This window comes from Bufo bufo, chromosome 9, assembly GCF_905171765.1.
Source record: "Bufo bufo chromosome 9, aBufBuf1.1, whole genome shotgun sequence".
Classification (NCBI taxonomy): domain Eukaryota; kingdom Metazoa; phylum Chordata; class Amphibia; order Anura; family Bufonidae; genus Bufo; species Bufo bufo.
In genome coordinates, this window is record NC_053397.1 from 199,077,047 (window position 1) to 199,091,564 (window position 14,518).

The 14,518-nt window shown below is 45.8% G+C and overlaps 1 protein-coding gene across 1 annotated transcript in view; it reads left to right on the plus strand.

The window, feature by feature from the left end:
• The window catches only part of RAB3B (RAB3B, member RAS oncogene family), an 89,997-nt gene extending 79,110 nt beyond the window's left edge, over nt 1-10,887 (plus strand). Inside the window, exons 3-5 of the mRNA XM_040408084.1 lie at nt 40-158; nt 1,654-1,778; nt 10,305-10,887. Of these exons, the coding sequence (XP_040264018.1) occupies nt 40-158; nt 1,654-1,778; nt 10,305-10,492 (432 nt within the window). The 3' untranslated portion in view covers nt 10,493-10,887. The remainder of the gene's footprint in view (nt 1-39; nt 159-1,653; nt 1,779-10,304) is intronic.
• The last annotated feature ends 3,631 nt before the right edge of the window (nt 10,888-14,518 follow it).

Here is a 14,518-nt window from a genome sequence, read left to right on the forward strand (position 1 = left end):
ATTTAGAAAATGTGTATCTGACTCATCCTTATTTTTCAGGACACAGCTGGACAGGAAAGATACCGGACCATCACCACGGCCTATTACAGAGGGGCAATGGGGTTCATACTGATGTACGACATCACCAATGAGGAGTCGTACAACGCTGTGCAGGACTGGTAAGTGTCCTTATTATGAGCGCGTTTCCATTACCTTTATTCTTTTTGCGGTTCATATTATAGACCTTTGCCCATAAGACTATAAGTGTACAATGGGAGGCTTCCAAAAAAGTGCGCTTTCCACTAAAATAAGTTTTTTTTCAGTAATTTTTTCTTGTTTCTTGGGTGGTTGGTTATCAATATGGTTACCATTGCAACTTCCTACATGGGTTGTCACCCAGCTTTCACGAACTCCTTCCAGCCAGATTTACTATGCGTTGACCCATTACAGCTGTTATGGCGACCTCACTGGCTATCACCCAGCTTTTCTAGAAGCAAATATAGCTTAGAAATGTGTAATATGACGGAGATTACACCGATGAATAGGATTTGGTAGAAATCAGGTCGTTATTATGCACTCATCTCTTTAAAGGGGGTTTCCAATCCCAAAGAAATGCCCCCATGCAAGCGGCAAAGTGGTAAAAAAAAACAGAATTCTACAATACTGTGGTCCACGTCTTCCTCAGCGCGAGGATATCTATGAAATGTGACGATGCCATCATTTGCCTCACTGGTGATTGGCACCAGCAGCACACAGAAAAAGGAACTCGTTGAGGGTTCTTTCTAGGGGATCGGAAGCCTTCTTTAAGGGGTCACTAAGCATTCCTAAAACTTTTGATATGTAATAGCGACACACCCAAGGTTTCGTTCAGTTGAGGTGTTAGCACTGAGACCCCTATTGATCATGAGAACAAGGAGAGATAAGTGCTCCCTCGCTGCTCAATAGAAAGCCCATGGTCCCAGCTCAATTCCAGCTCTTGCGGCGAGGAGAAAGAGAGTAAGCTTTGTGAGCGCTCCTCTTCAGTGGCCCTGGAAAAAATACTAACAGTGGCCCCGTTTTGTAGTTGGGTTGGGTCCAAACTGATGGAAGGCAGGGACAGCAATACCATATTGTGGCACATTATACCGCCCCAACAGAGCCAAATACCACAGTCCATCACAAAATACATCCCCAAAACCTTCCTCTGGCCGGACATGAGGAGGACCCAGGTGGCCCCCGGGGCATCAGCCCAACGGGAAATCTCCCTGTAAGGTCTATGGCCAATCCGCCCCTGCTTCTCTCTCCTTGTTCTCGAGATCGGTGGGCTTCTCAACACTTAGACCCCCACCGATCAAAACCTTTTATATGTTGTAAATGTTTTTTGACCCTTTAGTCCCTGGTTGAGAACAGGAATTGGGGATATTTTCCACCACACTAAGGGCCCCAGAAGTCAGACCCACCACCTAAGACTCTAGGGCCCCATTCACTTTGCGTATGCCAGAGATGTGTTCATTTGGCACAGGTTGGGCTGGTATGCATAGATATATACAGTATATATCTTTTTTCACAGGAAATTGTAGTCTTGTGTACAACTTAAAAAATATACATATATACCGCATAGTTTTTTTATTTAGATTTTTCTTTACATAAGTCAGAGGATAATGTTGTGATGATACATGATTTCCTTCATTTTAGGGCTACCCAGATCAAGACCTATTCCTGGGACAACGCACAAGTCGTTTTAGTGGGAAATAAATGCGATATGGAGGACGAGAGGGTGATAGCGCCTGAAAAGGGGAAGCACCTTGCCGATCAACTTGGTATGTGCTATACTGCAGTGCCCCCTGCTGGCTATTAGCTGCATCGCATTTTATTATTGGTGAAAGCTGAAATTTGCCTGTCAGATACTTGTGAATTGCATTGGCATCATAGTCTGCAGGCGCTTTTATGCACAAATAATTGTATGGTTGACAGTGAGTTAATAAAATAATTATGCGTCATAACGCATAATCCGTGCCTCCTTATGTCAGTGGGACTAGATACACACCAGCGCTGATTTTATAGGTGGTTTAATTGATGCTGTTTAAATCTCTGCTTAGAAAATCTAAGCTCTTTCCGCCCTGCTATATAACCTATTTACTATACTAAATACGGCATATAGGACATCATGTTATGCCAGGGGTCCGGCTGTTGGGAAACTGCAACTCCCAGCATGCTCAGTTGTTCTTCTAACTCCCATAGAAGTGAATGCAGCATGCTGTGAGTTGTAGTTTTACAAAAGCTGGAGTGCCGGAGGTTCCTGACCCTTGTGCTAAGCAAAAGAAGGTGAATAAAAAGTTTGAGAGGAAGCCAAGATTTGCTGCAGCCTTGTCTGTGCAATTAGCACGAAAAACACACATTCATAAAACAAATACACAATTGATGTGATAGTAATAACGCTGCTGTGTGTACCTACAAGGAACACGTTGAAGAAGTAGAGGCAGAGTATTAGGGTGTACAAATTTCCGAGCCTCTCAAATAATGGGGGGAAAGGCGGGGAATGTTCTAAAAAAAAAAAACACTCCTAAAACGCCAATGTATGCATTTCATTTCAGTGTGTACTGCGTTCCAAAATTCTCATGGACTTCCAGCTAATATCTGAGGATAGCTTTTGTTTTTCAAATACGTACAAAAAACTGCAAGTCATAAAAAACGGTAGAAAAAAAACATTATATACATGCACACGGCCGTTGCCCGTATTGTGGCCTGGGAGTAAAATTTTGATGACCTATCACCAGGATAAGTCATCAATATCTGATTGCGAGGGTACGACTCCTGGCACCCCCGCTGATCATCTGTTTGAAGAGGACATTGCGCTCTAGTGAGCGCTGCCACCTCGTTCTAGGCCAGTGAAATCACGTTCATAGGTCACATGGCGTAGGTGCAGCTCAAGTGAAGGGGTGCGGGCTGCAATACCAAGCACAGCCACTATACAATGTATGGCGCTATGCTGGGTAAGCTGTGAGGAGGCCACGGCGCCTGCCAGAGTACTGTGGCCTCTTCAAACAGCTGTTGGGTGGGGTGCCAGGAGTTGGACCCCCACCAATCAGATATTGATGACCTATCCTGAGGATAGGCCGTCTGTCAATATTCTACTCCTGGAAAACCCCTTTAAGCTCCAGTACATGTATTTTGCACCGTAGGACTATGCGGCACTCGACAACTCTCTGCTGCAACCTGCACGTTTTTTCATTGTTGATGGGAAATGTTCTAGTCATCACATTCAAGAGGGAGGATAAACTAACCGATGTGGTGCTTGCATGAGTCCTGCTGTGATTGCTTTCCTTTCAGAGCAAATTACAAGGACGATACTAAGTGTCCCTGCCGCGTGTCCCAGAATTCTCCCCCCCCCGTTCCCCATCATCCTGCCGCTCGGATCAGCAGCTGAGGACAATGGCAGCTGATAGCTTTGTAAAGAAATGAGAAGTACGGAGTCAGCTGAAACCTCTGCTCCTCATTGTGATCGTTCCGGCTGATTGTGCGCATTGTGCTGCCGCTCTATAGAAGATCAGTAGTCATCAGTCTACATTGTGACGTTCTGTATCCAGCAGGACCGACCCAGATTCTGCACCAGGGAGGACAGTGTCACAACCTACGAAACAGCCACAGGCATTAATGTTCTAGGGACAGGTCCTGCTGCATGCAAATACACCCAACTGCGCCTGCCAATACATCTGCGCCCAATTACCCGACATCCCACGGTTTGTGTGTTTTATGGGGCGAGTGGCTTTGGAGAGTCTTTGAAAGTTTTAAGGGTATGCGCACGCAAGGGTGCCTTATTTGATTTATTGCAGATTTAGCTGTGGATTTGCCACAGGTTTTATCCTACGTGTTGCAAAGGGTGAAATCCACGATGGAAAGCGCGTCGCTTCAGGTTTAAAATCCGGACTGCAGGTCAGTTTATGCTGTGGATCTGACACACGCAAATCTGTGGCATCAAATCTGCAGCATTTCAGTGTCCTGTCTGTGGACGTGCCCTAAGGAAACTGGAACTGCGGGCAGAAAATCGCCAGCATTTTACAGTAGCAGCAAAGTGGATGAGATTTTAAAGGGCATCTGTCAGCAGTTTTGTCCCTATGACACTGGCTGACCTGTTACATGTGCACTTGGCAGCTGAAGGCATCTGTGTTGCTCCCAAGTTCATATGTGTCCACACTGCTGAGAAAAATGATGTTATAATATATGCAAACGAGACTCTAAGAGCAACAGGGGCGTTGCCATTACACCTAGAGACTCTGCTCTCTCTGCACCTGCCACGCCCTCTGCACTTTGTGAATCATGCCTGGCCCTGTCAATCAAAGTGCAGAGGGTTCGGCAGTTGCAGAGAGAGCAGAGCCTCTAGATGTAACGGCAACGCCCCCGTTGCCCCTAGAAGCTCATTTGCATATGTTAAAACTTAGTTTTTCTCAGCAATGCGGGCACATATGAACATGGGAGCAACAAAGATGCCTTCAGCTGCCAAGCGCAGATGTAACAGGTCAGACAGTGTCATAGGTACAAAACTGCTGACAGATGCCCTTTAGGAGATCTCACCCACTTGCTGTAGAAAAAAGCATGCCTTTACAGGCTGCATTTTGTGTCCCATCTGGACATGGTTTGTTAGAAGAGTCCCTCCTCTTTTGCACCGGAGGCCTCCCTTGATCCGATGTAACCTGCAGGGGAACCTAGCAGCAATCAATTCCCCATACAGCGCCACCACAGGGTGAAACGAAGCATTACAGCCAATAAAATCATGTTCTGTCAGACGCGTTGTGTTCTCCAGAACGAGACGCTCTTTTTGTCCACTCTGCACTTGATAGAGCGATCAATGACGGCCCCTTTACTGGGATGTAAAAACCACTGTGTGGAAATGCAGAAACAAGGGAAGATTTCCCTAGATATGTCTCCCTGCTTTGACCCACTTGGGGGACGAAGGAACTGCTGTGACTGATAGGGCACAGTCATTATACCAGGTCTCTGTATATCCTGCCAGGGGCAGGGGTGCATATCCTTTCCTTGTTCTTCCTTCTGCCGAAAAAAGACCCCAACAGTTGTCAGCAAATGGTCTAAGGAGGCCTTGGTAATAGGATTCTTTACCTGGACTCCTGCAGACATGAATCATGGCGGTGCGCTCTCTGCAATTAATAACCTAATCCATCCACCAGATCATTAGCCACGACATGTTACAGTTCTATCATCTACAGGTCCGCCGGGCTGAGCCTCTCTAGACGTGATCTGGTTAGTCACTGGATGGAGGAATACATTTAGGTATTAACGAATTTAAGTATAAATGACAGTTTAATTAAGAGGAAGGAAAGCGCTTTGCCCGCAGCTGAACGTGCACGGGGTGAGGCTTAATTGCAGAAAATGAATGTACCGTATTTAAAATCGGCATGATGATCTCTTACCTTTTTAAAGCAAAATGCAAGATCCCTATTTTATCAGACCCAGACCCTATGTCCGCATATCCGTTCCGCATCCGCAATAACAAAAAAAATGGAACATGTCCTATTCTTGTCCGTTTTGTAGACCAGGACAGGCATTGTTACAATGGATCTGCAAAAATTAAGATGCAACATGGACGTCATACATTTATATATATATATTTTTTTGCAGATCCGTGTTTTACGGACTGCAAAATACATATGGTCGTGTGCATGAGCCCTATGGCTAGGTTCTCATCTGCGTCAAGCTGATCTGGCACGAATGCCCGCTGTCAGCCGTACCATAAACCGTTGCATGCAACTGCTTTTGTCCTATCGAAACCAGAGAGCGGCCAGATCACAACTGGATTCCATTATAGTAAATAAGGATTCCGCGGTGATCTGTAGTTTCCAGCAATTCCTGATCAAATGAACTCCGGCAGGCTTTTTTCTGCCGGGAGGGTTCACCGGAGATGTCAACATGGCCAGGGTACCAATGATGACAGAGCTTACACCTAGATGGCATCTTGTTTCTGCCCCAGGTGACCCTTAACCTTGGACACTCACATAAATGGTGTATGGGCATCGTCAAATCATGACGTGCTTAGCAGTGGGGTTCTTTGTCCATCTTAGGGGATTTTCGGATAAGGAAGGCGACCATGTACAACACATTTACGAGCAGCAGCTTCCTCCTCGGAAGTACTGAAAGCCAATGGGGATTCATTTGTTCTTTTTCCACCAGGCAGCAGGGGGGCATGATGGCTTCCTGTTCGAGAATGGATCTATAAGAGAAACCTGATAGACTCGTTAGTTTCTTTTCTTATGCTTATTAGGCTTCCTGCACACGAACGTATTTTTTTGCGGTCCGCAAAAACGGGTCCCGTTTTTCCGTGATCCGTGACCGTTTTTTCGTCCGTGGGTCTTCCTTGATTTTTGGAGGATCCACGGACATGAAAAAAAAGTCGTTTTGGTGTCCGCCTGGCCGTGCGGAGCCAAACGGATCCGTCCTGAATTACAATGCAAGTCAATGGGGACGGATCCGACACAATATGGTGCAATTGCAAACGGATCCGTCCCCATTGACTTTCAATGTAAAGTCTGGAGTCCCTTTTATACCATCTGATCGGAGTTTTCTCCAATCCGATGGTATATTTTAACTTGAAGCGTCCCCATCACCATGGGAACGCCTCTATGTTAGAATATACTGTCGGATATGAGTTAGATCGTGAAACCTCATTTCCGACAGTATATTCTAACACAGAGGCGTTCCCATGGTGATGGGGACGCTTCTAGTTAGAATACACTACAAACTGTCTACATGACTGCCCCCCTGCTGCCTAGCAGCATCCGATCTCTTACAGGGGGCCGTGATCAGCACAATTAACCCCTCAGGTGCCGCACCTGAAGGGGTTAATTGTACTATATTATCTCCCTGTAAGAGATCAGGGCTGCCAGGCAGCAGACTCCCCCCCCCCCTCCCCAGTTTGAATATCATTGGTGGCCAGTGCGGCCCGCCCCCCCCCCCCCCCCCCCCTTCCTCCCTCTATTGTAATAATTTGTTGGTGGCACAGTGTGCGCCCCCCCCCTTCCTCCCTCTATTGTAATAAATCGTTGGTGGCACAGTGTGCGCCCCCCCCCCTTCCTCCCTCTATTGTAATAAATCGTTGGTGGCACGAACATCGCAGCAGCAGCAGGTAAGTATGAATCTTCTACTATTGTACTATTGCTAAGTAACCATGGCAACCAGGACTGTAGTAGCGTCCTGGTTGCCATGGTTACCGATCGGAGCCCCAGCGATTAAACTGGGACTCCTATTGGAACTCCGCTGCCACCAATGATGGGGGGGGGGGGGGGGGGGGGGGGAGATGGGAGGCCGCACACTGGCCACCAATGTTGTTAATGCTATAGAGGGATGGGGGGCGCACACTGTGCCACCAACGAATTATTACAATAGAGGGAGGGAGGAGGGGGGCGCACACTGTGCCACCAACGAATTATTACAATAGAGGGGGGGGGGCCGCACTGGCCACCAACCTATTATTACAATAGAGGGGGGGGGGCCGCACTGGCCACCAATGATATTCAAACTGGGGAGGGGGGGGGGGTCTGCCCCCTGCTGCCTGGCAGCCCTGATCTCTTACAGGGGGCCGTGATCAGCACAATTAACCCCTTCAGGTGCCGCACCTGAAGGGGTTAATTGTGCTGATCACGGCCCCCTGTAAGAGATCGGGTGCTGCCAGGCAGCAGGGGGCAGTCTTGTACACAGTTTGTAGTGTATTCTAACTAGAAGCGTCCCCATCACCATGGGAACGCTTCTGTGTTAGAATATACTGTCGGTTCTGAGTTTTCACGAAGTGAAAACTCAGCTTTGAAAAAGCTTTTATGCAGACGGATCTTCGGATCCGTCTGTATAAAAACTAACCTACGGCCACGGATCACGGACACGGATGCCAATCTTGTGTGCATCCGTGTTCTTTCATGGACCCATTGACTTGAATGGGTCCGTGAACCGTTGTCCGTGAAAAAAATAGGACAGGTCATATTTTTTTCACGGCCAGGAAACACGGATCACGGATGCGGCTGCAAAACGGTGCATTTTCCGATTTTTCCACGGACCCATTGAAAGTCAATGGGTCCGCGAAAAAAAACAGAAAACGGCACAACGGCCACGGGAGCACACAACGTTCGTGTGCATGAGGCCTTAGTTGTGGATGTGCTGGAGAAATTCATGTTTTTAGGTATATGTGTGAAAATTGTCCTGAAAACCGCTGGCGGCGGAAGAGTTAAAAAGCGGTATTCAAGTCTGAGCAAATAAAGGTTTTTTATTGTATAATAGAAAGTTGCAAATATCCTTTCTGCATCAATTCCTCATGGTTTTCAAGATCTCCGCTTGCAGTCATATCATAGGATCCTCCATTTATCTACTTCCAGTGTCATGTGATGATCTCACCTTTATGGCAGTTCCGGAAATAGCCAAGTCAGCGCTCGGTTATTTTCGGCACTCCCATAGAAGTGAATGGAGGGTAGCCGTACTTGCAGGGTGCGCCCTCATTTACTTTGGGGGACCCATTCTAGAGATAGGTGTGGAACCCACACCTCTCTGACATTGGTGGCATATCTAAGTGATATGCCACTAGTGTGTGAGATGGGCCAACCCCTTTAAGCTGCACACACATTGGTGGCATAAAGGGGTTTAAAGCTGGATTTAAAGGGGTGTTCCGGTTAGAACAAGTTAACCCCTATCTGCTGGATAGATGATAACTGTTAGACCCCCCACCAATCATGAAAACAAGGGTCCAGCGCCTCCCATTTAAATGGGGTGATCATGCGCACTGCAGCTTTATTCAAAGTCTATGGTAATGACCCATGTACTCGGCTATCTGCATGGCAGTCCCATAGAGATGAACGGAGGTGCAGTGCACATTCTCATCCACTGCCCCGTTCATACAGAGGCACAGGAACCCCATTCTTGTGATTGGTGGGGATGCCCACCTAAGGGTCCATTCACACGTCCGCAAAATGGATCCGGACCCATTCATTTTCCATGGTGCTGGAAAAGATGCGGACAGAACACAGTGTGCTGTCCGCATGCGCACATCCGTTCCGCAAAAAATAAAACATGTCCTATTCTTGTCCGCAGACACGGACAAGAAAAAAGCATTTCTATTAAAGTGCCGGCCATGTGCGGTCCGCAAAATGCGGAACACACATGGCCGGTGTCCGTGTTTTGCGGATCCGCAATTTGCGGACCGCAAAACACTTGCGGACGTGTGAATGGACTCTAAGGCCCCTTTCACACGGGTGAGATTTCCGCACGGGTGCAATGCGTGAGGTGAACGCATTGCACCCGCACTGAATCCGGAACTATTCATTTCTATGGGGTTGTGCACACGAGCGGTGATTTTCACGCATCACTTGTGGGTTGCGTGAAAATCGCAGCATGTTCTAATATAAATGAATGGGGTTGTGTAACGCAGGCCCCATATAAATGAATGGGGTTGTGTGAAAATCGCAAGCATCCGCAAGCAAGTGCGGATGCGGTGCGATTTTGACGCACGGTTGCTAGGTGACGATCGGGATGGGGACCCGATCATTATTATTTCCCCTTATAACATGGTTATAAGGGAAAATAATAGCATTCTGAATACAGGCATAGTAAAATAGGGCTGAAGGGGTAAAAAAAAAATTTAACTCACCTTAATCCACTTGTTCGCGCAGCCGGCATCTCTTCTGTCTTCATCTGTGAGGAAAAGGACCTTTGATGAAGTCACTACGCTCATCACATGATCCATCACCATGGTGATGGATCATGTGAATGACCATGTGATGAGCGTAGTGATGTCATCAAAGGTCCTTTTCCTCACAGATGAAGACAGAAGAGATGCCGGCTGCGCGAACAAGTGGATTTAGGTGAGTTTAAATGTATATATATATTTATTTTTTTTACCCCTCCAGCCCTATTTTACTATGCAGTCTGTATTCAGAATGCTATTATTTTCCCTTATAACCATGTTATAAGGGGAAATAATACAATCTACACTACAACTAACCCAAACCTGAACTCGCACCCGCGCGATAAAAACTGAACATCGGAACGCAATCGCAGTCAAAACGCTCGTGTGAAAGAGGCCTAAGAGTTCTCCCCCATCCAGTAAATAGGGTATAACTTGTTCTAACTGGAACACCCCTTTAATAATGAGCAGGACATCCTCTGTATCTACCCTGAAACAGCAGAGGGCAGCACAGAGATCATACCGCGGACAGAAAACTGTAGCATGTCAGTGATTTGAATGCAGCTCTGGATGTCCCTGGAGTGTAAAGCATGGTCTAGTACAAGATAAGCGCAAAGTACCGTACTTCCAGAAATTAAACTTATATATTTCTTTTGCCATTTTTTTCTCATAGGGTTTGAGTTTTTTGAAGCAAGTGCAAAGGAGAACATACAGGTGAAGCAGGTCTTTGAGCGCCTTGTGGATATCATCTGTGTCAAGATGTCGGAGAGTCTGGAAAATGAGCACGCTGCAGCCAGCGGTGGGAAGAACCTGCGCTTTACAGACGCTGCAGACCCCATGCAGCAAAAATGTTCCTGTTAATCCATTCCTCTCCTCCCCGGGAGCAACCAGTGAAGCTTGGACTCGTTGTGTTACCGTTTCCTCTATTTGGTAAAACATTGCCGGTCTGTGCCGGGGATAGAATGTGAACCGCTACTCAAGCCATGTTGATGTCCCAGGATACAATGGCTGGAATCTGATTCCGTAAATCCGAATATCTGCCTAGGAATACAGTAACGCAGATAGAAGTAACAATAGGAGATGTTCTTAATACGTAATTGTATGGAAAAGTGACTACTGTCCTGTGTGTGGTGTAATTCTTAGCTTCCGAAATACACACGTGTGCTTTTATGACCTATGTCTACAATTGTGTGTCATAGAAATGTAAATATATAAATATATTACCGTGTTAAATCCACCGACAATAAAGTTATTTGTTAGTAAGTAAAATGGGTCTTATTTTATGGTACGAGATGTCATGTTGTTGCTTTTTGTGCCACTAGGGGAAGCTCACAGCACACTCAGTAATAAAGTATTAAGCCGTCAGCTCCCCCTAGTGGCGGTTACAGGTAGTTGATATTTTATCATTTGGCTATACACTGATCACTGACAAGTGAAATTAATAACAATGTGTCCTTGACAGTACCACCTACCTAAACATTGTACATACCAAGTACCCCACTTTATAGCAGCCATTTCTGAGAGGCAAGGATTAAAAATCAGTCGGTAAGCTGTCACAGTCGGGTTTCCTTGAATCCCGTCATGACGTTCATGTGTACCTCTTCTCTCCTGACCTCATAAACACTCATTATAGCTTAATTCTTATCAAACTGATAAGAATATGGCTTAAATCTGTGTTTATGAGGTCAGGAGATCAGAGATGACACCTACACATGAACCTAATGACGGGATTCAAAGAAAACCGACTGTGACAGCTTACCGACTGATTTTTAACCCTTGTATCTCAGAAATGGCTGAACATTTTTAATTTTAATAAAAAAATAATCTTTGCCCAAAATGAGAAATCATAAAAAATGCCCCCAAAGGTGTACATAGCCTTTAATGAAAGCTAATTAATCAGTATTTGCAGAACTGCTAAGCTCCTCTCCGTTAGCCTTCAGCCGCAGCCCGGGTTATATTATTACTTGACCTTATCAAAAGGGCAAAGGAAGAGCACGATCAGTCTGTATATTTGCTTTGGACTGTTCAATACATAAGGACATAGAGGACCGACCATAATACAGAATAATAGTATAGAGATTGTGGGGACTCTGTTATCCACCATTAATTTGACTCCCATTTTCATCCAAAAGACTAATTATAGATAAAAGCAATCTGGTGTGACTATGTATAGCTGTTCCATACTTCTTATGAGGCCCCCTGGTGTTCTCCTGATTCCCTCTCAGAATGTCCACCTCGTGTGTCCAGTGCCGGTGGTCGCACATGCTTAATAGCCTCAGCTCCATCATCCGGATCCCCTTAAACGCAGGCAGCAGAGTCATTCCTGCTTTTGTGCAGACCAGTGACTTCTTCTCACCAGGAGCTGGCTGGGAACTTAAAGTGGCCCCATGTTGTAGGTGGTTTCAAATTGACAGAAGGCAGGGCCAACACAAACAGGTAGGACCAGCAATACCATATTGCAGCAAAAAATACTGCTCCCGCCTGCTGATCCAAATACCACATTGCAGCGCAATATACTGCCAAAGCAAAACTAGATACCAGAGGGCTTCACACAATACTTCCTAGTAGCTGCCCCTTCGGTGGTGGCAACTGTCAGCTGCCAAATTCTCTTCTCCTACTCCAGTTGTCTCAGGTGGGCAATACAGTTGAATTTAGGAGTCAGGAGTGCACCTGCAGCCGCCGAGCAGGTACACAAGTACCAGATGCTTCCAGTCGTGTTCATTACTTACCAGGCTGGTGGCTGTAAGTAGGGCTCAAGCGGCCCCCTGGGCATCGGCCCACTGGGAAGCTTCCCTGTAGAGTCTATTGCCAATCCGTTTATGCTTCTCACCAGGACTGTACATATTAGGCTACATTCACACAACCGCATGATCCGCAAAAAATACAGATGACGTCCTTTTGGCATCCGTAATGCATCTGTTTTTTTTTTTTTGCGGATATATTGTAACAATGCCTATCCTTGTTCGCAGAGGACATGATCTATATTTTTTGCGGGGCTACGGAACGAATATACGGATGCGGACAGCACATGGTGTGCTGTCCGCATTTTTTGCGGACCTCTTGAAATGAATGGGTCCTCAAAAAAAAAATGGAACAGACACAGAAACAAAATATGTTTGTGTGCGTGTAGCCTTAGGTGAATGTTCAGAGTGAGTGAATCAAAAGAACAGCAGGGGGCGCTATGACAAGTATGTCACAGCAATATGAACACAGGAGCATTTTTTTTTTTTAATTCTTTCAATTGAAAACTTCTGTTTTGTGTGATCTAAGAGAGAAATGTAAGTTGATCGCGGGACCCCTTTAATGGATTCCACTAATAAAACAGGTTTGCAAGACATCCCGACCTCCCTCATTACTACTGGAATGGCTGAAGAGCGTACTAGATATACTGTATATACAACCATTTTAAAAAATGGCGCCATTCATGATTTCTCATGCAGATGAGCAGCGTCTATCAGTATAGTACAGTATGTACTAGATTGACTTCTAATCGCTACGCATCATTTTTGAAGATTTCCAAGTAGAAACTCACGGCAGCATTTTCTTCGATTTAACTCCATTTTCCTTGAAAACAAGGTAACGATAAGGGGATATGATAAAGGTCGAGGTCAACGTGATGCTACTATTACCAAGGACTAATACACAGACGTGTGGATATAATGATATCAGTCTTCACACAGGCTGACCAGAAGTAGAATATTGAAGACCTATCCTCAGGACAGGTCATCAATATCCGATCGGAGGGGGTTGGACTCTCAGCCCCCCCAATCAGCTGTTTGAGGAGGCTCCAACCACAGCGCTATAAATTGTATAGTGGTTGTTCTGGGTATTGCAGCTCAGCCCCATTCACTTGAATTTGACTGAGCTGCACACAGACCATGTGACGTGAGATCACTGGCTTAGGGTTCATGCATACCACCGTTTGTATTTTGCGGTCCGCAAAACACGCATCTGCAAAAAAATATGGATGACGTCCGTGTAACATCCGTATTGCATCAGTTTTTGTGTGTGGATCCATTGTAACAATGCCTACCCTTGTTCGCAAAACTGCGGAATGGCCATGCGGACATACAGAAACGGAATGCACACAGAGTCATTTCAGTTTTTTTGGTGAACCCATCGAAGTGAATAGTTCTGCATATGTACCGCAAAAAAAAGAAAAGAAACGGACACGGAAAAAAAATGTTTGTGTGCATTAGCCCTTAGGAAGAGACCGCAACACTCAATGGAGCACCACAGCCTCTTCTAACAGCAGGTTGGTGGGGGTGCCAGGAGTCGGACCCTCTCCGATAAGATATTGATGACCTATCCAGAGGATAGGTCATCAATATTCTACTCCATAAAAAATTAATAAAAATAACTTTAATTTGCACTGGTTAAGGGTACTTTCACACTAGCGTTATTCTTTTCCGGCATTGAGTTCCATCCTAGGGGCTCTATACCGGAAAAGAACTGATCAGTTTTATCCCCATGCATTCTGAATGGAGAGTAATCCGTTCAGGAGGCATCAGGGTGTCTTCAGTTCAGCCACTGAACGCTGCATGCTGCGGTATTACCTCCGTCCAAAATTCCGGATCAGTTGCCGGATTTGGTATTAATTTACATTGAAATGTATTCGTGCCGGATCCGGCATTAAAAATACTGCAATGTGCAGACTGGTAAAAATGTGAAAAAAATATATAACGGATCCGTTTCTCCGGATGACATCCGGAGAGACGGATCTGTTCTTGCAATGCATTTGTAAGATGGATCCGCATCCGTCTACAAATGCTGTCCGTTTGCATGCAGACTGCCAGATCCGGCGACGGAACTGCTTGCCGGATCACTCTGCCGCAAGTGTGAAAGTAGCCTAAGATCCATCATTCATTAACAAAAAATAAATAAAAA